This window comes from Kwoniella dendrophila, chromosome 4 (assembly GCF_036810415.1).
Source record: "Kwoniella dendrophila CBS 6074 chromosome 4, complete sequence".
Taxonomy (NCBI): domain Eukaryota; kingdom Fungi; phylum Basidiomycota; class Tremellomycetes; order Tremellales; family Cryptococcaceae; genus Kwoniella; species Kwoniella dendrophila.
This window is the reverse complement of record NC_089479.1, coordinates 82082-107114: the sequence shown is the minus strand read 5'-3', so window position 1 is coordinate 107114 and position 25033 is coordinate 82082. Positions and strand designations below refer to the sequence as shown.

At 35.1% G+C, this 25033-nt stretch overlaps 10 protein-coding genes across 10 annotated transcripts; 6 read left to right on the top strand and 4 right to left on the bottom strand.

Annotated features, from left to right (window-relative positions):
• Nucleotides 1–924: 924 nt before the first annotated feature.
• L201_003177 (uncharacterized protein) lies at nt 925–3163 on the top strand (the record flags this gene model as incomplete). The annotated part of the gene is made up of 5 exons (XM_066218936.1): nt 925–1207; nt 1706–1882; nt 1965–2140; nt 2201–2335; nt 2396–3163. 5 exons carry the CDS (start codon nt 925–927, stop codon nt 3161–3163), a joined length of 1539 nt encoding a protein of 512 aa, XP_066075033.1.
• Nucleotides 3164–3849: 686 nt separating this feature from the next.
• Nucleotides 3850–4074, top strand: L201_003176 (uncharacterized protein; the record flags this gene model as incomplete). The annotated part of the gene is made up of 1 exon (XM_066218935.1): nt 3850–4074. One exon carries the CDS (start codon nt 3850–3852, stop codon nt 4072–4074), a length of 225 nt encoding a protein of 74 aa, XP_066075032.1.
• Nucleotides 4075–5041: 967 nt separating this feature from the next.
• On the top strand, nt 5042–6712 carry L201_003175 (uncharacterized protein; the record flags this gene model as incomplete). Its single annotated transcript, XM_066218934.1, has 4 exons — nt 5042–5210; nt 5315–5861; nt 5949–6139; nt 6237–6712. The coding sequence occupies 4 exons, from the start codon at nt 5042–5044 to the stop codon at nt 6710–6712; spliced, it is 1383 nt and encodes a 460-aa protein (XP_066075031.1).
• A 207-nt stretch (nt 6713–6919) lies between these two features.
• Nucleotides 6920–9498, bottom strand: L201_003174 (uncharacterized protein; the record flags this gene model as incomplete). Its single annotated transcript, XM_066218933.1, has 3 exons — nt 6920–7525; nt 7634–7999; nt 8161–9498. 3 exons carry the CDS (start codon nt 9496–9498, stop codon nt 6920–6922), a joined length of 2310 nt encoding a protein of 769 aa, XP_066075030.1.
• A 431-nt stretch (nt 9499–9929) lies between these two features.
• Nucleotides 9930–10766, top strand: L201_003173 (uncharacterized protein; the record flags this gene model as incomplete). The annotated part of the gene is made up of 5 exons (XM_066218932.1): nt 9930–9934; nt 10028–10088; nt 10160–10234; nt 10438–10583; nt 10655–10766. 5 exons carry the CDS (start codon nt 9930–9932, stop codon nt 10764–10766), a joined length of 399 nt encoding a protein of 132 aa, XP_066075029.1.
• Nucleotides 10767–10968: 202 nt separating this feature from the next.
• L201_003172 (uncharacterized protein) lies at nt 10969–13651 on the bottom strand (the record flags this gene model as incomplete). The annotated part of the gene is made up of 5 exons (XM_066218931.1): nt 10969–11642; nt 11730–12001; nt 12066–12094; nt 12196–12595; nt 12669–13651. The coding sequence occupies 5 exons, from the start codon at nt 13649–13651 to the stop codon at nt 10969–10971; spliced, it is 2358 nt and encodes a 785-aa protein (XP_066075028.1).
• A 533-nt stretch (nt 13652–14184) lies between these two features.
• Nucleotides 14185–15312, top strand: L201_003171 (uncharacterized protein; the record flags this gene model as incomplete). The annotated part of the gene is made up of 5 exons (XM_066218930.1): nt 14185–14445; nt 14532–14610; nt 14712–14846; nt 14942–15111; nt 15211–15312. 5 exons carry the CDS (start codon nt 14185–14187, stop codon nt 15310–15312), a joined length of 747 nt encoding a protein of 248 aa, XP_066075027.1.
• A 233-nt stretch (nt 15313–15545) lies between these two features.
• On the bottom strand, nt 15546–18452 carry L201_003170 (uncharacterized protein; the record flags this gene model as incomplete). The annotated part of the gene is made up of 10 exons (XM_066218929.1): nt 15546–16037; nt 16175–16274; nt 16365–16553; nt 16623–16676; nt 16763–16919; nt 17012–17206; nt 17290–17417; nt 17485–17595; nt 17664–17776; nt 17886–18452. 10 exons carry the CDS (start codon nt 18450–18452, stop codon nt 15546–15548), a joined length of 2106 nt encoding a protein of 701 aa, XP_066075026.1.
• Nucleotides 18453–19690: 1238 nt separating this feature from the next.
• Nucleotides 19691–22113, bottom strand: L201_003169 (uncharacterized protein; the record flags this gene model as incomplete). The annotated part of the gene is made up of 10 exons (XM_066218928.1): nt 19691–19899; nt 20006–20185; nt 20258–20454; nt 20508–20565; nt 20641–20763; nt 20873–21225; nt 21296–21394; nt 21454–21557; nt 21630–21727; nt 21834–22113. 10 exons carry the CDS (start codon nt 22111–22113, stop codon nt 19691–19693), a joined length of 1701 nt encoding a protein of 566 aa, XP_066075025.1.
• Nucleotides 22114–23442: 1329 nt separating this feature from the next.
• L201_003168 (uncharacterized protein) lies at nt 23443–24912 on the top strand (the record flags this gene model as incomplete). The annotated part of the gene is made up of 6 exons (XM_066218927.1): nt 23443–23577; nt 23657–23927; nt 24006–24133; nt 24245–24521; nt 24613–24695; nt 24775–24912. The coding sequence occupies 6 exons, from the start codon at nt 23443–23445 to the stop codon at nt 24910–24912; spliced, it is 1032 nt and encodes a 343-aa protein (XP_066075024.1).
• Nucleotides 24913–25033: the final 121 nt, after the last annotated feature.

Sequence of the window (25033 nt, the reverse complement as noted above, 5' to 3'; positions counted from 1 at the left end):
CTATATACATACACTTGATGATATTATTATAGTTCATCACCATCCATTCCATCTTCATTTATTCATCTATCTTTTCATTAAGCATCGTTGTTAACAATCTTCAACGAGGTGAGTGATTTCTTTTCTGCTTGGTATTGCTCTGTTGTGTTTTTGTTGTTTCGTGTATTTCTCGGTGGTGCGGGGAAAGGTGCATTTTATTCAAGGGTATATATAATAAACGGGAAAAGGGATCGTTACTTGTTGATAACCAAAACCAACCCAAAGAGGAAAGATACCCAAAGAAGAAAACATCCATAAAAGGTAACATTATCAAGTTTCATCATCATCATTTCTCATCAATCATCAATTTGAGATGCATGCACAATCCTTGTTGTCCCCCCCCCCCCCCCCCCCCCGCTCATCATCGTCATCACCATCATGCATTTGATGTTAGTCGATCCAATACATGCTTTTGAAGATCAAGGGATTATACCACGTTGGATTGAGTTGGATGATGCAGTGAAGTGGGTGGGAGAGAGAGACGCGTTGTTGACATCCCCATACCCAACCTTGTTTTTTCTGTGATGATGGGAAACATAACGGAATCTTGGAACCAAACAAACAAACAATGCAAACAAACATTTTCTACCATCATCATCTTTATCTGTTGTTGGATAACTGTTTCTTTCTTTTCAATGTTCTTTGATGTTTCTAATCTAGTAATGTTTACTGACGATACCTTTAACACTTTATACCCCATCAAAATACCCATTCTTACTGGATCTCAATAACGGATAACTGTAAACACTCAACCCGAAATCTAATTCAAACAACGATCAAATACATCACCTCCTCATATGGCTGCATAGCTGAACTACCTCCTCAACCTTAAACATCTCAATATCGAACCAGTATCAACGGGAACTGCGATACCAGAACGCGTGAATGGACGCTTCAACTATAAACTCATCGTCCGATCCCTTTGCTCCTCGTCTGACTCCCACATTCAGCGCGACATTAGCTCCTCCTACTCCAACATCGACTCATACCCCCAGAAGTGTATCAATAACAATGGACGAGTATATTACAGACGGTAAAGAGGAACAAGATTTGGATCTTAACATGGTTCATGATTTTGGTGGTGCAGAAGGTTTAGGTGTTGATATGAGAGATTTCACAAATCATGATGATCATGACGATCATGAGGAAGGCAAAGATGGTATCCTTGGTACGTTCCATTCCTCTTCTTCGTCCTTTACGCCCTATCCCTCCTTCATCCCTATTCTCCGCTCGCCTGATCACCGTTCAACCACCACAAGGTTTTATAAGCAAGATGACAGCATTGAATATAAAGCTGATCATTTGTGTGTCTTCTTCCCATCGATCCGCTGATCAACTGCCTTTCCTCATTAATCATTTTCCTCGTTTTCTGCTTGGTCAATAACTCTTCACACACAATAACCTCTACCCGCACTTCCATCTGACCTCGCGTCGTCCTGGGGCGACATTTTTCATAATATAAAACTGCACCCTTTTTGCCGCTTCTCGAACATTTACCGTCTTCTTCGTGTTTGTTTGCCTCCATTATACAAATGTGCTGTGATTCACCCTCGATTGATTTCAAACTTAATCATTTGCCACCTTGGCGCAAACCACCCTGAATAACTTGTTTATATTATGAACTATCAACATTATCCTTCTTGGTCATATTTTGGCGCTCTGATAGATTCAGGTCTTGCCACTCCTCCAAATAACCCTCCTTCGGTGTCACAGGTTACACCTCAACCTCCTACAAACGCTAGTGTATTAGCGGATATCCCTTCCTCCGCTGGAGTCAATGTGGATGACATGTTCCAGGCTGAGACTGGGTTAGATGGTGACGACGAAGACGATGATGATGGTGGTAAGTTGTCTTTCTTCTTCACGATTCATGGGTCCATCCACCATACAGAGAATAGTGACTAATGGATGAGCGAAATAATCAGATGTGACAGAAGGCCCATCTGGAAAAAGGCAACGTGGCGAAGGTGGACCAAGTGGTTTTACTTATGTCGAGAAAGATGGTGAACCAAGTCGAAGAAAGATAAAGATTGAGTATATTAACGATAAATCAAGAAGACATATTACCTTTTCGAAAAGAAAAGCCGGTATAATGAAGAAGGTTAATTGATTGCCGTTTCTTCTGTTGTAGCGGTAGCTAACCAACATTTCCCATTCGCAGGCCTACGAATTATCTATTCTTACTGGGACTCAAGTGTTATTGTTGGTCGTCTCCGAAACCGGTCTGGTATATACCTTCACCACTACCAAGCTTCAACCGCTTGTACAGAAAGCAGAAGGGAAAAATCTGATTCAGGTAAGTATCGTCGAATAAGTTGTGTTGCATCCGCATTAAGCTAATCATCCTTTCTTTCAGGCCTGTCTCAATGCTCCAGATGGTTTCGGTCCGGATGGTCAACCTTTAGGCGGTCCAGTTGCTCCTACCAAAGCTAAGAACGGCGGACTTGCCATCAGACCCCACAAACTCACGGCAGCCGCATCCGCTGCTATGGCAGCTTCAGCTCAAGCCGCATCTGATGAACACGCCTCTCATACCCAGAATCAAGGCCAAAATGCACCTCAACCGCCTAACCAAGCTCAACAGGCCCATGCTCAAGCCCAAGTCGATGCTGCCGCATCGATTGGCCAAGGTACACCGGTAGCAGCTCGACCTAAGAAGAGGATGCCAAGTAAGAAAAGACAAGCGTCTGCTGCCGGAGCGAATCAACCACCTCCATTACCTGAATTGGACATACCACCTGTCCCACAAATACCTGATATCCACAGACAAGCATCGCCACTTGGTCAACATCCATCTTCCGGAGGATTAGTTGATCCATCTTTGCATTCACCCTTATCGGCCGGATTCCATATTCCACCTGAATATCAGAATCAAGGTCAAGGTGGTTTAAGTCCAAATCCACATCATCAACCCCCTCCGCAACACCATCAACAACATCAACAGCAGCAGCAGCAGCATCAACCTCCCCAACAGTATTATCAGCCTCCCCCAGGACCAGATGGGTATCCATATTATGCTCCACCTCCACCACATCAACAACATCCCGGACATCCTGGACATCCAGGTTATATGAACATGCATCATCATCAGATGTTTCAACAACAGCCGCATCTAAGGGGTTAGGGATGGGTTGATACATTTTCAATGATATTAGATTGGAGGTTTTATAATATCGATCTATACCTGTTTTGTTCATGCTTGTAATATCATACACGTTACTTTATGTCTGGTTTCTCATGTTTCAAGGCTTTCCCCTAATTTCCTTCGCCATTCGCCATTCGTTTTTGGTTTTTTCTTTTTGCTACTCTGAAACTATATTTTCAGTTTAGTCGGTTTCCGTTTCTGTTGATGTACTTGTTATAGTATTTATATACACCAATCATATGTTGAGATGATACCATCCATGCTATTCTACGACATAGTTTCCATGGTTTCAGATATACGAGTTCATGACGCACTGCATACTGCTGCGTATGTCTATGCGTATGTCTATTACGAAGCACTTGATCATCATGCCATTTGATAAGACACGAACATCCAATCAAAGGTCTATCAATAACTGATATATGCAGGAGTTGACTTCCATGTTCTCACACTGTCGCTTGACTTCACGGTCTAACGATTCTTCAACTTTCCGCAATGAAATTGAGTCGATTTAGAGTTCTTGTAGTTACAATATCGATAACGCTCATTGTACTGTGTAAAATGAGTAGTATCATGAATTCGAATCCCAATCCTATCCCTGACTCAAAGGATGAAAAGATCTTTCCAATATTCAATTCTGATGGAAGTGTCTGGAAATATGTCACATGCAGGAATTATGTCAATTTCCTATAGATTGTGATCAAGTAGAACGACCAGATGGTGAAATCATTTATCAAGATGAACAAGGTCATTATGTTTCTTTTTTAGGTGGTTCAAAAGCTAGAGAAAGATCTGATAGAATGAAAGAGCTAGAAAGTGAGGAAGGAGTAAACTTTAAAGATGAATTGAGAAATTGGAAAGAGATGCATCCTCCAACTCAGGAGAATTGAGGAATATTGATTCATTAATGCAATAAATTGAATGTGGGTATGTTGATCATCAAGTATCTGTCATAAGGAGATTTAGCTAATGATAAAAATGTTAGGTTAACGCAGTACGAGTACAGACTAAATAATCTGCGTAAATCATTTACTCGTATACAGCAGTGCTCCTTCAATAACGTTCATCTTATGAAACAAGAGTGACCGTCAAGGGATTTTTGCTTTGGATACATTTTACCACTCGTTATGATCACACTTGCAACGCGTCGTCTGATAAACTTGTTGAGAGCTGATAAACCTGAGCAGCTTGCTCAAGTTGGGAATTAACCAATATACGGTGGATCATCTTAATGCTAATCTTATCTTATTAAGATCAATAATGGCCGTTTGAATGTCTCTTTACTCTTTGACCGTAACTCGTAACTTAGTCCGGTAGAATCCGATGCTTAATTGTCACTTAGATACTTTAAGCGCTTGTAAGTTATAAATATACAAGATACAGGCTACAGCATACATACGCGCTGCTCATGGGTTATACGAGATCGTTCCTACATTTCTCACCTCTTGTGTTATGCCTTCTTATCAAATTACATACATACATACCATCTTCCATTCACTCATCGATAGACTGATAGACTAGACCTTTGAGACCATTATTCAGGATAACAACGCCAATGATTAATGCTCGATAAAACAAACAGGTAGAAGCGCGATGAGTAGCAGCATGACAAGTGTTTCAATGGGTAGTTATTAACAACGATATCCGCCATGATGTAGTAGTGTATATGTATATATATACACCACAATATCAAGCCTAGCCAAGATGCCAATGTCATTTATTCATTCCCCAGACTCAAATCAATCATCAAAGATACATTAACGAGACGATCGTCTTGATACTATCCACAAGCTAATCAATCTACACATAATATACTTACTAACATCAACCCTCATCTACCACAACACAACCTTCAATATGATTGCTCAACCATTCGTTTCACCAGATGATATCCGAGCAATGTTCTGTAGTGCATTATCGGATATGTACAAAAAAGAAGTCCCATTATATGGAGATTTAATCGAACTTGTTAACGATGTGAATTCAGAAATCAAAAAAGTGAAACCTGATTTATGGGAGATTGGAGGTGAGTTTGAATATATGTATGAGAAGAAGGATATAACGAATGAAATGAAGTAAAAAGTATTGATTCTGATTCTGATTTGAAATGCTATGGTTTTTCACTTATAGATCGACTTAGAGTAGAAAGACATGGTGCAATTAGATTAGGTACATCAGAAGAATTAAGTACAATTTCTAGAATGTTTAAACAAATGGGAATGTATGCTGTTGGATATTATGATTTATCTACATCTGGTGTACCTGTACATTCTACAGCATTTAGACCAAAAACAACTAGTTCATTAGATAAAAATCCTTTTAGAATATTTACAAGTTTATTAAGAACAGAATTAATTCCAGATTTGAATTTAAGAAATAAAGTAATTGAAATTTTAAATGAAAGAGATATATTTCATCCAAATGTAAAAGAATTAATTTTAAAATCTGAAAATCAAGGTGGATTAAATAAAATTGATTCAGAATTATTAATTGAATATTCTTTGGAAACTTTTAAATGGCATAAATCTGCTTTAGTTGATGAAGAAACATATAATGAAATGAAAAAGACTCATCCACTTTTAGCTGATGTTGCGGGATTTAAAGGTCCACATATAAATCATTTAACTCCAAGAACTTTAGATATTGATGCTGTACAACGTATGATGGCTGAAAGGGGGTAAGTAAATAATTTATCACCCTTTTGAATTCGATATGTATATCAAGCTATTAAAGCTAATACTCTACTACTTATTCTCCTACACAGTATTCCACCTAAAAAAGTTATCGAAGGTCCACCAGTTAGAGAATGTCCGATTTTATTAAGACAAACTTCTTTTCAAGCTTTAACTGAACCTATAAATTTTGCTGGATCCTCGCCCGGTGAAACAAGTCAAGGTTTACATAGAGCAAGATTTGGTGAAATTGAATCTAGAGGTGCAGCTTTAACACCTGCAGGTGAGTTTTGAATTGTCCGTTCACAGATCACAGATTGAAATACGGATTGATATTCTGATACATTTCTTTGTTTTTTCTGATATAAACAAAAATATAGGTCACGAATTATATCAAAATTTAATGAAACAAGCAGGATCATTTACACCTACAGATAATAATGAAATTTGGCAAATTAGATTAGGTAAAATATTTCAATCTTTCCCTGATACATGGGAAGAAATACGAAAACAAAATTTAGCTTATTTCAAATATTCATTATCATCTTTTGCTCAATCTCAGTTATCTTCTTCTTCTTCTTCTTTTATTGGAAAAGGTTTAGAAGAATTAATTAAAGATGGTATAATAAATTATACACCAATTGTATATGAAGATTTTTTACCTGCTTCAGCAGCAGGTATATTTCAATCTAATTTAGGTGAACACGTCAAAACTACTACATCAGGTTTAAATGCAAAAGAAGAAATGGAATCTCATTTAAATTCAAAAATTCAAGATTATTTCGAATTATATAATGAAATTCAACAATTATCTTTAGATCAAGTTAAACAACAATTAATTGGATGTACGATATGAGATGGGTATTCGAGTCAGTGGATGGATAGAAGAATCGTTTTGTTAGCGTTAATGTGCCTCTTGTGTAAATATACATTTTTTTTTTCATTTGTAAATCCAGATTATTCGGTACATGATGCAGGTTAATTCATTATTTCGATTTCATGCTATACATGCAAATACAACGTTATATACTGATACATCTATAGATTGGAGTCTACCTCACACCTATAATCCTTCTAAAGCATTGACTAAACCTAATCTAGCTTCTTCCAAATCGTTCCCCACTTCAATACCACTTGCTTCCATCAAATCACTAGGCTGGGTATTATCTAAAATTTCACTTATACTTTGATGATGATTGTCTTGATCATTCCCATTCAGATCTATATCGCTGACTTGATCCTTTCGGACATGTTGTTGTTCTTCAGAATTTCCAATCAAAGTTATAGGAGTATCACCACTGGTAACGACATGAGGTGGAGGTTTATCAAATGAAGAAGAAGAATCTTCAGTACCAGCACCCACGGTAACATCAACATTACCAATCCATCTATCAGCTTCTTCAGGCCAAACACCACCTATTCCGCTAGCCCACATCCAACCTTGACCTAAATCTTTTGGTGTATTACCTTTTCTCATCGTCCCTTTTACCATTGTAAATCTTTTATGTGAAGGTGCTACGTGTCCAGGTCTAATCATTATATTTGGATTTAATGATGATAATGATGATGTAGCATCAGATATTGTATTTGGTTTTGTTTGAGATCCATTGGCTCTTGTATCTGAAAATTGACTTGCATGTGCATCCAACCTTTTATATATATCGTTGAGCTAAAAAGAAGGATAATGATAATGACAATGATAACGATATGTTAGCGAAATCAATTCAATGTATATATGTATATGTACATGAAACAAGTCGGATAATCCTAAACTCACTGCATCACTTCTCCATCTAGGAGTTCTAACTTCTAAAACTTTTTCACTAATTCCAACTGCCCAACCATTCTTACCACTTACATTACCACTTAGATTGGTAGAAGGATTTAAATTTGAATTTGAATTTGAATTTGAATATTTTAATTGATCTTCTTGAGATTTTTTTCTTCTAGTTTCTTCCCATTGATTTTTTCGTCTTAATTTTATATTATAATCAATTTCTTCTGATGTATCTTCACCTGATGAAGAATATTCAGATGACATATAATCTATATGTAATGCTGTTGTTGTTGCGGAAGAAGAAAAGTTTAGTTGTAAATCATGGAATATCGGATCTAAGGATGATTTCGTTCTTCTTTTTTGTTTCTAAAAAAAAAAACAATAGCATAAAACCAAAATACAATTAAATTAGTATGGCGACAACTTCAGAACCGACTATAAAAATGTGAACTTGATACCTATGTATGTATTCACGAGAAAGGTTTTAAGATAGATGATTTGAAAGTCTCAAAAAGTCAAAAACTTACCAAATCTTTTCTTGCCCATCTTCTTCTTTTTTTCGTATATTTTTCTCTTCTTTCATTACCATTTGGATCATTTTCTTGTATATATTTCTTACACATATTTATAAATGATGTTTTTGTAGTTTGTTCTATAACTTGTAATGATATATCTTTATTTGGTGGTATTTTGATATTATTATTATTATTACTATTAGTGATATTTGAATATAATCCCTGTGATAATTCTTCATATACTTCATTCGAAATTTTATTCACAAATTCTACATTTGGTGGATGGTTTAATTGTAAATTCCAATTCGGTATAAATACTTCATTAGCACTTTCATCGTTAATATCAACGTGGTCTTGGTTCTCTTTCATGATATTACTGATACCATTGTCAACTTCCACATGATCGTGATTATTACTTTGACTTTGACTGATTATATCATTTTGATCGATGTTCAAATGAATTTGTCCTTGTTCATCTATTATAGAATTATGCCCAGTACTTACATCATTGATCTGACCAGAAATAACGTCTGTATTGCTTGAGGGCTGATGTGAATGTGAATGTGGATGTGGATGAGGTAAAAGATCATCCATACCAACACCTAAATAGTTACGTATTTTAATTCTGATCAATTTCGATAATTCAGTTTTTCTATCTTTTTCTAACCTTTTACCTGTATTTTCATCTCTTTTTATAATCTTGATTGATTTTGGTTCTTTTGATTTTAAATTTGTATTACTTGCTCTTTTCCTTTTACCCCTTTTGGATGTAGTTGTAGTTGTTGGATTCTTAGTTTCTTCATTAGATGGGTCTAATGAATCAGAATGATGAGAAGTACCTAGATTTGAATCATCGATTGGGTGTAACAACAAATTACTCCTCCCGTTAGACGTTTCATTCTGTATACCTTGAAAAGGAGTATTAGGTAAATCTGATGATATATCTATATCACTAGAAGGTATTGGAGTAGGTATAGGAGTCGAGGAAGTATTCCTGGTAGCCAATTGACGTAACCTTATAATTTCAGCTTGAAGTTGATCTCTTGTCCAATTATTCAATTCATTTTCAATATCATTTGCTTGTATTGGGTTTATCCCATTTTGATCGGTTTCATTACCATCGACGTTCTGAACATCCTGCCGCTGTTCTTGCTGTTCTTCTTCTTCTTGTTGTTGCTGCTGTTGAACTTTATTTATAGTCTGTTCTACTAATTCTATAGGTAGATGATGTTGGGTATCATGCTCTAGGTTAGAATGATCTTCCGTATTGATGTGAACATGATGAGCCAATATATCTATATCTGAATGATCGATTGATTCTAATGCTCTGACTAAATCAACCTGTTCCATCCTTGTCTTGTCTTCGGTATTCGGGATAGAAAGGTTTGCCGGAATGATGATACTGATACTGACGTGAAAAGAGGATGAGGATGATGACAAGGAGTGACAAAAGTGTTGATGATAACGATAACAACTATGAGGATGATAAAAGCTAATTATAACCATTCAAGGGGACGGAGATTCACTATATCTCCGCTGTACGATGCTCTTCGCGACGCGTCTAAAAGACATTAAAAATGTTCAAAGATTATCGATTTAATAAATGGGATACTATATTTAATGATTAACGAATACTACCAGAAAGATTCTATCCCCAATCGCACTTTGAGAAGGACAGCTTTGATAGATAACACAGCGCAATCGGCTGGAAAAAGTCCCACAAATTTGTTTGAATAAATAGCCATTGATTCTCGAACGGAAGGAATTCACTGAAAAAAAATATGTGGTTAGTGATCAGTGCTTTTTCACTCTCTTCGATATCTTGTCCTATTAATCTACCCTACACGTATTGACGAAATACGTTCTTGATAAAATATAGTAAACATATATTGAATGCTCAAGTAGCTATACGAGCACCATGTTGTAAGAAGTTCTTTGATGTGAGTGAATGAATAAATTGGTTGTTGTATAAAACCACTATGCTGAAGTTAGTGGGCAAATAACGTTATAGTGCCCTCAATGTCATGAAGAATCGCAGGATCATCCACTGAGGAGAACGATGGAGATGGCTTTCATGTGTAAAAAGGTAAGTCAACATCTCTTTTTCAATGCTCTTTCGCGCATCTCTTTCTTGTTTTCTACCCTTACCTATTCCTTGTTGAACAACCCCCCCCCCCCCTTTTATCCCTCCGTTTACTTTCTCTCTCTATATATATCTTACATTATCCACTGAAGAGGTTTCTTTTGTGAAGAGATGTTCCATGAAATAACATTTTCCAATTAAAACAGTGTAAAAAAGCTTTTCGTAAAGATATGACAACATATGAAGAATCAGATGAATATTGTCCACATTGTGATAATCATTATGTTATTGAAGCTAAAGAACCTCAAGCTATGATTGGTGTTGAAGGTGAAGATGCAAGAATAGATTCTAGGTGAGTTTGGTAATAAATCAAAGTATGAGGATTGATTAATTGACTAAATACAACTTTATTTGTGATTCTAGAATGATAAAAGATGATAGAGTAAAAGATGATCCAACAAGAAGTTTATTCACAACGAAAGATGTTTCAGATAAGATAGATACTCCACTTTGGCAATTACCTGGTAGATCGTAGGCGTAGGATGACTTGATTGAAAGCTAAGGGACAATTGGAAATTGCATAGAGATTGACTTCACATTGATAAAAAAGAGACACACTATGTTCACACCATTTTCACGGACGAACTAGTATTGTAAATGATGAACATGTAATTGTAAGTTGTATGCATATAATGATGTTAAAAAATCTTTTGAAAGAGAGAACAATTATCTCTGTTTTAAACACCTTCCAAAGTAGAATTACTAGAAGTATTAGGGACTAAACTATTTTCTTGAAAAACGAAATCAAAATTAAATAAATCCCAATTAAATCCATTATCTGTCCAAACAGATTGAAATTCTTCTAGTTGATATGGACTAGTATCATTTTCATTACTATCCATATGATTGGTATTGTGATTACTAATACTATTATTGTTATTTTTTTGATTATTTTTAGACAAATATCTTTGAGGTTCTTGTAAACTAATCCACATATCTCTTAAAACTTTACCTGGTAAATTAGGTTGTTTAGCTATAAAATTTTCAGCTTTTAATAGGGCCTCTTCATTAAATAAAGGATTAGGTAAAATGTTTTGTTGTTTAATTAAAATTTGTATTCTTCTTGATGTTGCTAAACAAATTATTAAAGCCGTTATTAAAGCTGCAGGTAAAGGTAAATCAATTTTCGATTCTTCTTCGATGTTTGATGTGGATGATGATGAATTCATTATTATAAATGGAATAATTTGTTCAATAATTGTATTTGATGTTGAAACTAATGCAATACCAGTTAGAGATTCAACTTTTTCTATCTCTGTTATTGATATTGGTGAAGGTGGTTTATGAAACATGAAACTGAGTCTAAATCCAATTGAATATCCTATACAAGCTATTGTGCTTCTTAGTAACCCTAAGAATTACAACCAATAAGACATTGAGTCACCAATCGTCAGTAAATGATCTTGTTTCTGAAAGAATTGAATAAGAGATGACTCACACTCATCATCATCTAAATCATCCATCAACTCATCTAGATGATCTTTAGTTTTATTCCATAATTCCCCTAAAGCGTCAAGATCAGGCCATTCCCATTTAACTGTAACTTCCAATTCAGCTATAGTTGATATATATTCTCTACAAGCATCTACAAGTTTTTGCTCCTGTTGAAGATGAATGATGCATTGATTAATATGATCAGAAGGGTGTATTGGAAAACGAAGCGAGTATAATCTCGGTAAATCGCGACATCTTGCACATTCCATTTTCAGTCTTTGTAGGTTTTGGTATCAGCAAGACTTAACTGGCTAAAAACATAAAAATCTAGAATACTCACATGCAATACCTATTCTTCACTGCTTCCCACTATATGACAATCATATTATCATTATATCAGCTTATATGAGCGACTGAATTTTTCTGCAATATATACGTATATATACGCAGTTGACTCAAGGTTCACTCACCAAAGTCAATTCTTCGAATTTGTTCATCATCCAAGATTCTTTAAGCAATTCATTTGATTCCTCCTTTAACATGATTTCGGCTTTAGTTTCTAAACCCAAATCCACACCTAGAGAATATGCTAAAGATATAAATCTTAAACATGTAGGTGGAATATGATTTTCACTTCCTAACGGAAATGGTGAAAAACTTAAAATATATAAAGATAAAATCGCTTCTGTACATGATGGACCTGACATTGAATATAATATTGATTCTTCAATCAAACCTAATGCTTCTATAGGTAATGCTTGATGCAAAAAAGCTAAAGAAGCTAATTGTATGAATGGATGTGAAGGGATTGATCTTGTAGTTAATAGGAATTGTGGAAGTGGTGATATAAGTGAAAATCGATGTTTGAATCTGATTCACAAAAGATCGGTCAAGATGTTCGTTTTATCTAACATTATATTTTTTATAAATGAGATTGACTTACAAGAGAAAATTCGATTCTACATGAGAACGAGTGACATAACCTCTAGATACAATATCAGGATAACCTTTAAAATCAACAGCACATCTGGCAGTTTCATCAAATGTTATATTAACTGGATCCATAGCATAACCTTTTTGAAATCCAGCTATATCTAAAGGTCTTCTTTTTACATAAAAGCCATGCTTCGTATTATTAGAAGAAGAAGGTGAATCTGCTTTTGGATTTTGAGGTGAAGTAGAAGTTGGAGCTTGTGTTGGTGGTGGTTGTAGAGATGTTGAATGATTTGGGGAGTTTAATGATGTTTGATGAGTATGGGATACCGTATTTGGAGTCTGTTGGTAGCTCGATGATGAATTCGTCGATGGTTGTATAGATGATGGCGGTGGTATGTATGTGTTCCCGAGATTATTATCAGCAGAATGAGGAGGATGTGGGAAAGAATGTAATTGCGGTTCAGAATGGGAATAGGTGATTTGTGGCGAGGTTAAAGAGGGTAAATTATTATTGACTTGTTGTAGAAAAGTTTGATAAGCAATTTCAAGTGATTCAATCCTTTTCTTCATTTCGTATATTTCTGAAGATGTAGTACAAGTAGTAGAAGTAGAGGTGAACATGTTTTCTGATTGTCTTCTACCATTATTGTAGATATTATCATCATTATCATTTCTGATACTTTGATGTATATCTTTTGATCTTCTCCTTCTTTTTCTTCTTCTTTCTTCTTCTTCATCAACATTGTTAGATTGTATATCTTCTAAACCAGGTAAACCAGCTAATGAACATTTTGTATTTCTTCTACGACATCTTGCACAACCGCCATCTATTCTTAATCCTTCACATTTCACTTTTGATGATGCACAACTTTGACATGCATGGAAAATACGTGTTCTTGATGATAACGGTGGTGGTGGTGGTGAGATACTTTTTCGTCTTCTACTACTTTCGCCTGATGATGATAGATTTGGGTAAGATGCAGAGGGCATGTCTTTAAGCTTTATGTTCTTGAGTATGTCCAAGGGGACTGAACACTATACGATTCTCAGCAGGTCACTCTTCAGAACCTACTTTACAAGTCAGATAGCACAAGCATTTGAGCTGATGATCTGTTATTGTTTTATCATTCTTGTCGGTCATTACGAACTTCAAGAATATAATGACCACTGTACCTATACTCGGTCTTACCGACTCTACCGATAATCTCCAAACTCCCCCGATGATGCTGTGTAGCACGTGGTCAAGGCACGCACACTAGTACTTAAAGAGGTGGAGCTATCTATTTTTAGTGCTTTTTATCATATCGGAAACACCGAGATCTCCTATCGGGGCATTTGAGATAAGTGATAAGTGATAAGTGATAAAAGCATAACAGGATAGTGGGATTGGACACATATATATATAGCTCACTTGAACAACGAATATCATCAAACTCAATATCGATAACACAATAATTTTTAACTCAATAACAATCACTTGTGACAAACAACACTTAACCAAACAATTAAATATTTTATCCAATATGTGTTTAAGTAAATCCATATTCAAACTAAAATCCAAATCAGAAACACCTCAATCTTCAACTTCAACCTCAACTGCGACATACGATGAGAAACACGACCATGATAAAGTATCCATCAAATCATCGTCTTCATCATCAACGATGTCTAACGTTTCAATGAATGTTGATGAGCTTAAAGTACCTACAGGACATGATTCAAGATACTGTCTAAATGACTCTATGACACTTAAAATAGAGAAGAAAATATCTTCATGGAGTGGAGTGAGTGATTGCTCTCCATGGACCTGTCATATATTAGCCTGGTAGAAGAAGGCTAACACTTCATCTTGTCATTTTTACTCTTCAAGGGGGATTATATATTTAGAGATGAAAATGATAATGTATTAGTTAAAACTGTTGGTAAAGCCAATCTCAAACAGGAAACCAGTAAGCCTTTTTCACGTTCTTCAAGCGACTCACTAATAATCTATAAATCGGACAAGGAACATGATAAGCTAATAAATTCATTGCTTTTCTTTCCCTTTTAGCTTTCTTTGATCCTAACGATAATGAAATACTTAAATTAAGTATCAAGATGGGTACTTTATCATGGGCTATAATCGGTACATCACCTACTAATGGTGAAAAATTGTTTGAAGTTAGATTAGATCGTAAATGGAGAAGTAAGTTTTTTCGTGTCCAATTGTTTTTCTCTTTCGTGCATTTTCCTAAAAAAGCTAAATTCAAATAATCATCTCAAATCTGTTTTTGATTATAGGTAAATGTAATATCCTAACTGAATTCAATGATATTTCAACTGGACAAACTCAAATAGCAGAATATGATACATGGAAAAGACTTTCTTCAACAAATGGTAAAGGTAAAAGATTAATGTTGAATAATAATTGTGTGGCTTTCGTATATAAAGGTGATTGGCTTAAAAAGAGGGTAAGTAAATAATATCAATTCAACTTATGTCTGTCTATCTGTCATATTGATAATTAAATGCTGATAATTTATCACATTTTCGATCCATACCATCTATAGCGTACCGTTGATATTGCTGCAAATATGGATTATACTTTAGTTATGGCAACTGTGATTTTCTTCGATTTAGTCATGGATCAATGGATACCTGCGGGTTTTTAAACTATGTATTTTGTTTTTTTTTTCAAGCTTAAACATTTGGGCGTTCCTATTATCCTTTCTTTCGCATACTATCCTTTAAGTTGTAAAATACAAGACAGAAATTCGGATTGACCAGAAACCCAATTATCCGATATTATGGGAAAATTCAAATAATGTATCCATAGAGATTAAAGTGGTCATGCATCAATTATGATTATAAGTTATCTAATCCGAATGGCAATCCCTTTGATCAATCACTGTTTCAGACTGACCACATTTTCGACTTCATTCTTATGTTGGTGATGTTGATGATGATGATCCCTTCGATAGATCTGACTTGGAGTTCTTTCGATTTTCTTCTTGATATTACTATTACTATTAATATTACTATCGCTTCTACCAATATGATCATGTCCATGTCCATATTCTCTTTCATCTCTTGAACGAGTTTGTTCCATTAAAGATTCACCTTCCATATCTTCCATTCTATTCTCCAAACTTACTTCACCTTCACCTCCATTTTCACCTTGTTCTAAATCATTTTGGTTTTGATTCTGCGCTTGTAAATTTGCTAAACCTTCATTTTCAATCCTTTTCTTTTCTTCTGCCATTAAGATTTTACTATATGGACTTCTTTCTCTTATCCATGGTCCTTTAAAATATGCTATAAATGGTATAGGTGATAATAATAATGCTATACAACCTATCATGAATATACCCCATCTAGGTGTCATCGTATCGAATAACTATATTGAAGAAAGATAAAATTGATATCAGTATGACCAATCATAAATCTTTATATGTAATTTTTGTATTTGTAATGAACGAAATATAGTTGGACCTGTGATCAATCGTGAATGTGAATGTGAATATTATAACTCACATTATTAGTAAACATTGCAAAACTACTTCCAACTAAAATACGTAAAAAGGACATTCCAGCTACAGCTGAAGAAGCATGTGATCCATAACATTCTGATAAACTATCAAAGTAATGAATGGTATTAATATGATTTATAACTCGATTATCGATTTTGATGGTTAATGACGACGATAACAATAAACAAACTTACTAAATGAAACAAGTTTGATAAATTGTATAGGCAGCCGCTAAAGCAATTGCTATACCTATACATGGACCTATCCAATGTACACTAGGTATAGAAGTAAGACCAAAGATCATTACTCCAATAGCAAATACTATACTTGCTACGCAAGGTGCATAAAGTCTAGCTTCGACTCCAACACGTCCTACATTTCGTCTATCCCAAATCAAATACGTCAATTTGAAATTCAAAATATGAATGACATGATTGAAAGAAAGAACTCACTTATACAATGCATCTTGAATAAAATTGAAGAGATATCCAATCAAAGTTCCAACTCTGATCGTATACAGTAGATATTAGTGATTGGGTAAATATACAGTATATCTATCGTTTTTTTCCAACGATGATATAATCTGACTCACACTATAGCCCAATATGTTGATCCAGCAGCAGTAGTACCAAAACCATAAATCGTTTTAAACACATATGGTAAACCAGCGATTTGAATGAAAAATACACCCCAAACTAAAGCTGCCCAAATTGCAAAGAATGTAACTACAGGTTCCATAGTGACGAATACTATGAACCAACGATCAATCAAATTAATTTGATTATAAGCCAGAAAAACAAACGGAGCTTCGACCAAGGTTTTATTTTCGGTATGTACTCACAAATAGGTCTACTCAAACTACGTCTCATTGAAACCCAAAAATCTTCTTTATCAACTTCACTTCTTGCTGTATACCTACCACCATCTTTTAAACCTCTTTCATCACGTAATTTCTTAGCTTTTCTTCTTAATAATACAGTTGCTCTAGTTTCTTTTAAAACGAAAAATGCTATTGGCCAATATATACCAAGGGCGACTATAACCGGCACACACAATGTCAGTTCAATGTTCTCCAAATACCGATTGGTAACAGGTTTTAATCCTGAATCTTGAACTTACTCATTTGGATCCAAGCTATCCATCTCCACTGTAAATGCGGATTTGCTTCTGCCCAACACATCGTAGCTCCACCTAAACCAGGTGCTAAAACTACCGCCATAGTGAATAATGACATTGGTTGACCACGTCTATGGGGAAAAAGTTGAACTATTAGTAAACTTTAAGTGTCAATGCTATCTGTGACGTAAAACTCACTTATGAGGAGGATATAAATCTGATACAGTTCCAGCAACGACAGTTGCACCTATACAACCTGTCAAACCCATAAAAAATCTTCCGACTAGCACTGTTCCTATGTTTTTACCACTGAAAGCGATAAGATTATAATATCAATAATGTAATCTAGCTTACTTTTGGTAAAACGAAATACTTACAGTCCATGAGTTAAATGAAATAAAGCATAAAAGAAGATTGAACCTATATACATCCAATAACGACCAAATTCTTCTGTTATGGGTGCAATAGCTAAAGGACCAATAGCGAAGCCCTATTATAAATTTGAAAATAAACAGTATGTTCGTATGTAAGTACAAGCAAAGTGAATATAGCAATAGGGATATGAATAAACATGTTATACAAGAAGAATTCAAACTTACCCAACCATATAAAGAAACACCTGTTGCAGCTTGTAATTGAGTTGCACCTAAATCATTTCTCATTGAAGGTATTCCAATTGAATAACTTGAAGTTGCAAAAGCAGTTATATTTGCAAAAAATAATGCAACAGCCATTATACCTAATTTTCTCCATTTTGAATAATAAAAAGGATTTTCTTTTGATTTATGTGGGAAATCTACCCATATAACTTTAACTTTTTCTATATTTAAATCATGAACTGATTTTTCTGTACCATGTGTTGTTATTCTATGTAATTCATTTAATGATTTAACTCCAACTGATGTTATACCTAATATTGGTCCAAATGTACAACCTTCAGGTAAATTGTTTTTGATCTTGTTATTATGAGTCTGACTAGTATTTCCTTCGGTTTTGGTAGATGATGATTGAAGTCGGGATTGATCAAGTTGAGGTTGTTTGTTATTTTCGATTTGTGGTGTAGAAGGGGTTGAAGATGTTGTTATGAGAGTAGTTGAAGTTGAGTTTGTTGATGATTGGTGGTTAATACCATTATGAGGTATGTTGGTATGATTGATTTCAGACATGATTAATGTGCGGATTGTCCATTTGAGATCCTCAATTCTATTTGTATTTTTGAAATGACTAATCTATACTATACAATGGGATATCAATGATGAATTAGAGAAATAGCTATATATATACACGATGATGAGTAAAACTAAAGTAATAAAAAGAAGAAACTAGGAATAATGACTCGATCGCGATTTGCGATGGAAGGAGAGAATTAAAGAGATCTCATTATTAACATGACTTTGAAATACGAAAAAATCTCGCCTAAATTTTCGATAAAGATGACTAGATTAATTTGCCAAATGACTGAGATATCTTACTGCTATAGAGTAAGATGCATGAACTATTGAACTATCAAGATCCGAACAAACGCTTCAAACTAGATTTCCATTATCTCATTTCATGAGTCAAAAACCTATTGACTGTTTTATCTCAGCTGGTTCTTTATGGCGTTCATCAGAAATTAATTTATTTTTGAACCGGTCAAATGCGATCACATCATGCCGAAAAACAGTTTAAAATTGACTCATACGGCCGAGTACTCGTACATACTGTATGTATCGGATATTCGGATGCAAATATTGTGTCGAGTTTCTCTAATTTGATCATTACAAATAATGCTAATGGTTAGTCACTGCTATATCAGAAAGTTCTAATCAAGCATTAGAATACACCCGTATCACCGCAATGACCGATTTCTCGGGTAAAGAGGTGTACTGTAAACTCATTGACATGATGATCGCAAAAGATCTGTCACCCAAACTCCGATTTTATATCGCTAAGCTTATCTACCTTGTATAACATTGAAGATGACATACTTTTCGAAAATAGTCATAACCATACATATAAACATATATAACCGTAATGAACCGAAAATATCCTTGTGACATCAATCAATAAGATCAGCGCAAGGTCTCAAGCCAAGTTGTGGAGCTATTTATTAGGGGGAACATTGGGTCAAGCAGTTAACGCAAGCACATGGTGTATATGTTATATCTTTGTTCGTGACGATTCAGAATCAGTATGGGTCAAGCACAAGCAAGAACCATGCGCACAAAACCTACTTATTGCATACGCCAACACCTCTTTTACAAAATATAAGAACACCTTTCGATCATCACTTGGAAGTATTGCAAGAAGAAAAGAAAACGCTACAAATATTTCGAGAAAAAACTAATTCCCCCATTACTAACTACCCTTCTGCAAACCAGCTTCTCAACCTAACAACGTTGTGGTGCCATCATCACCACACTTATGCTACGATACCATTAACTATCGCAGCTTCTTTTTCCCTTTTGACCCTCTCATTAGCAGCTTTAGCAAGTTGTAAACTAGTTTTCTTTGGATTTTGAGATTCGAAAATATGATCTAAATCTTCTAAAGAGAATCTCTTTGTTTCTACTGCAAATAAGAATATCACAATGACACCTACTACATCCCATGCGCAAAAGATTATATATGCTAAAACATTAAGAAAATTACGTTGCGAGAGGAAATCAGTAAATAATTTAGACGATCCACTCGAAATATTGCAATAAAAGATGGATGGATGGATGCATAGACTCACTCTTCCATTTCAAATGTTCAAGTGCAGAAGGTAAAGCAAAAGTGTTAATCAAATTACAAGCTGCACCTAGCCAAGTTTGTAATGCGATACCTTTTGCTCTATTTTCATATGGTAATACCTCAGCAACGTATAATCCTTGAAGTGGTGTATAACCGAAAGAATAGAATACCATGAACAAGTCTTATAAACAGGAAAATTTAAGGGTAAGTCATGATTACTTGAGTGATGCTATACGATAAGTTGTTAACTTACAGATAAATGATATACCAGCAGTAGCACGAACACTACTTTCTTGACCTGCAGGTGAGAGTAATCCAGCAGCTAGAGCCATACCGATCATACATGATGTCGAACCGATAAGTAACAATTTTCTTCTACCCATGAAATCTGTCATCACGGTACCTGTCAAAGCTCCTGTGAATGAAGTAATGGAGTTGACGAAGTTAAGTCTGTGCGACAGTTAGCTAAGTGAGCATTCGATACTGTAAATGAAAAGACTCACACTCTCTGTCTATCTGGACTAGTAATACCGGCTTGAAGTAAAAGTACTGGTAAGAAATCTACAAACGCGTTGTGGTTAGCTCGACAAGAAGGAAGTATATATAAAATATAGCAGAAGCGGGGGATTGACTTACAAGTGATTAAATCGTTTCCTGACAAAGCACCCCAAATAGCGATAATTGCACACATTCCAAATCGGTATCGAGAAGCTCTGGTTTTGAATAAAGCTCTGAAATCCCACCATCTCTTATCGGCGCCTGAAGTGGAATTGACAATCATGATTGAATCAGTTCCCGGCAATGGGATTGTACTCTAGTGAGTAAACACTGTACAGCTGGGGAAAAAAAAAAAAAAAAAAAAACTTACCACCCATTGAAAGATTTTCTTCAAATTCACCAATTTGTAATAAAACAATTGGAGAATTAATATCATTATCTCTTGAATGTAATTTTGCTAAAACAGCTCTTGATTTATCTTCAAACCCATGTGTAAATAACCATCTTGGAGATTCAGGTAAAAAGAAAACGAATAATAGATTGATTAAAGCAGGTGAAGCTTGAATTAATAATGGTGCTCTCCATGACCAATTTGATTGTTTTTTACCTAATGGTATTGATATACCTGAAGCTAATAATTGTCCAACATAATAAAATGAATTTAATAATCCCATAAATCTACCTCTAGTATGTGGTGGTGTAATTTCTGACATGTATGATTTGCTAAGAACGATATTAGTGATTACTTACTAAGTCATCATGTCATGCGTAAGAAGCGAAAAGTAACACTTACGCTGAAGAAGCAGCTAAAGTACATCCTAAACCAGTAAACAATCGACCCCAAATAAACATTTGGAAATTTCTAGCTTGAGAAGTCAAAATCGCTCCCAATCTATTGTGAAAGTTTGATGTTAGCGCAATAACAAGGAATTGAGATCCAACACAACTTACACCAAAATACAATTTCCAGTAAACATTGAAGCTCTTCTACCAACTTTATCAGGTAAATAAGAAGCAGGGAAAAAAGCAAGTACTTGTCCAACGGTATACATTCCCTAAGTGGATTGAATGTTTTTTTTTTTTTAGCAATGAGAGTTAAAAGCAGATAAAATTCAGCGAAAACTTACAAAAACAATACCTGTACCTCCAGTAGCAGAAGAAAGACCGAAATATTTTTGCCATTGAAGCATACTATTTACTGCACCCATGACAGTACCATCGAAACCTGAAAAAATTACAACCAGTCATAATAATAACAGTGAACTGTACGTTAGTATAGAGGTTCTTCAAGTAACGGAAATTTGTATGTTTAAGACTTTATATAGACATACCAGCATCACCACCACACATACAAACGACCAAAATCATGAAAACAAATTGAACCATTCTTGGTGAATTTTTTGGTATGCCAGGATCAGCTTTTAAAGCTAGTTTTATTGCTGTAGCACGATCTTCAGCTGTCATTTCAGCCACACCACCAGGTTTCAAAATATTATTGTCTTCATGATCACCTTCGATAACTCCTACGTGATGAATATTGTGTTTATCATCTTCTGCAAGAACAATTTCATCATGACCTTGATGAGGTATGGATGAAGGTGTTGTAGTCATCTTAATTATTGGGTAGACAGTAGTATCGAGTGCAAATTAAATTGCTTGTTTAGTCTTAATTCAAAAGATCGAAAAACAAAAAGAATTACCTTTGACCTATTATACCTTTCTCAAGTGTCATGAAATAAAACAATCACATAAGTACAAAGTAAAGTTATCTCTAATCCGCAATACGATCTACCGTACTCGTAACGTATCATTATGCTTACTTACTCTAATTAACATGATCTCTCTTATCTTTCCCCACTTACCATCTCGAAATATCCGTCCCCCACTTGTCGCTCAACTAAAAATGTCATCATCACATGATAAGAGATGTTGAATTTGGTTGATTACCACAGTTTACCGGCAGCCTGTTACAGTTGCGTGACCTTTTCAACCTAGATAAGCAAGAAAACCACAAGGGAAGCTCCATGAGGAAGAACTGGGGGATCCACCTTTAAACCCCACTTTGAATCACGGCATAACAAGGCTAAAGAATCTAAAAATACTTTTTGGACAAGTTGAAGACAAGCTTGGACAGCTAAGCTTAGTCATCCTAACATGAAAAGATATCCCAAATAATCAAAGCCCATTCAGGCTCGGGCAAATAGAATGAGGACAAGGTAATCTAGCCAAGACATTCCTAAGGCTATGGCTATGACCCGGTACAACGATCTACACTGTAATCGGAGATGAGCGGATTAACGTAAACACATTAAACATAAAGAAGCTAAAGTGAACAAATAAACCTTAATCACCTGATGTCCGTGAGAAAGATATAAAAATTGATTGTTGGACAGTGGGTTCACGGGGAGGAAATACAACGTGTAAATCTTCATTATCTGCCTCGAACGTCTGAATATCGTTTCTATCCTTCTCTCCGTGTCCCTTGAGCGCTGACTTGTGGTGAGTGGGAAAAAAATATATTCGGGCAATCTGATCGGGCAAATGTGTTTGACCATTTTACTTAACCGGATACTTGGTTGCTTTCAACGAGTACTGTATCACTGTAGTTTTCAAGACCTTCACCACATGAAACACATGATCATCATCGAAACAGCATTCATGTATTAAGTTGGGCAGCAAGTAAATACATGATACATTCATGATCCATGGGATACCTCACCGAACTGCCGAACGGGTTAAAGCGGTTCCCCACTTCCATCTGCCATATTCTGGATACAATCCCTATCGCTATAGCTAAGATGAAGTGGGGAAATGAAACAATACTTATATCGTAAGCTAGATGCGAGTAGATAAGAAATTTCAGTATACAACAAGCTTATTTTCTCAAGATATCATTGATATCCTCCTTCAAGTGAATATCGAAAAAGCTGTATAGTCGATATGGTACAAACAATAACTGAAACTCTTTTGACTGGAGCTCATCCTCCCGAATCACTCGTCAAGGGGACTCTGAAATTAAGAGGATCTCATAGTATACCCAATTCATCTGCTTATCCAGACTTAGATACTAAAGGTGTAAGTATAACGCCCAAACAGTCTTGCAGGAAGTGAAGTACAGTCAGCTAATACAACGTTTGAATGTTTGAATGTATAGTATCAAGTAGTTAAAGGTGTGATATCTCGCGAAAAATCAGCAGAATATGTTGATAGAATGTATAAATGGTTAGAATCATTTGGAACAGGTTTTAAATTTGATGATAAATCAACTTGGCATATTGATCAATTACCTGCTTTTCATAGAGGTGGTTTATATAATAGATATGGTGTCGGTCATGAACAATTCGTTTGGGATATTAGAGCAGAAGAAAATTTAATTAATGAATTCGCCAAAATTTGGGGTACAGATGAATTATTAGTTTCTTTTGGTAAGTTTTTCGTTTTTCCACTTGTATGATATCCCGAGTCTGAATTCTGTACTAATTTAATACCATTATGATGTGTAGACGGTATAAATATTACATTACCTTTACCAGCAGAAGAATTGGAAGGTCAAAGAAGTAAACCATGGCCACATGTTGATCAAAGTCCAAATAGACAATATAAACATTGTATTCAAGGTATAATGAATTTGGTGAGTATGGTTACATTTTAGAACTTTCATCATAATATATGATATAAAAACTAAAATGATGATGATGATGATTTTAATCGATAATTTTGTTATTTTTGTTATTCTTTGTAGGAAGAAAATGGACCTAAAGATGGAGGTTTGAAAGTTTTAGAAGGATCAATTCAATATTATAATGAATTTTTCGAAGAATTTAAAAATGAAATGCCTAAAGAAGGTTGGACATGGAATGATGCACATTTTTATAATGAAAAACATTTAAAATGGTTTGAAAATAAAGGTTGTAAATGGATTAAAGCTGAAGCTGAACCTGGTGATTTAATTTTATGGGATTCAAGATCAATTCATTATGGTGCTTTAACTGAAGGTGATAAACCTAGATTAGCTACTTGTGAGTCAATTCTAACTCGATTTTAATCTCGAGCTTCCATCGTTTCGAGACAATCGCTAATTCCCGGTACTTTTTACTTTCTTATTCATAGATGTATGCTACAAACCAGCTTCAGACTTACAACCTGAAATGAAAGAAGTTAGAAAGATTGCCGCTGAACAATATATCAGTACAGTGAGTATATGAAGTATCGAGATGAACGTACTCAAGAGAAAACCCATTACTGATTTAACATTTCTTGTGGAAACTACAGACTCACGATCCACTCATGTTCCGAATGACTGGAAGCAAGATTGATCCTCATGCAATGGAAAATGAAAGACTCGAACCGTCACCTAAACCAATCTTAACTGAGAGAATGCAACAATTAGCAGGTTTAAAATCGTATTAGATTAGATTATATCGTCTTTCAACTCTGCACAAATAACTTAGAATAGTATGTATCGAAAAGTAGGAAAGTGTTTGTCAAATTGGCTTAAAAGTAGACATGTCGATATGATACATTGTGTCTT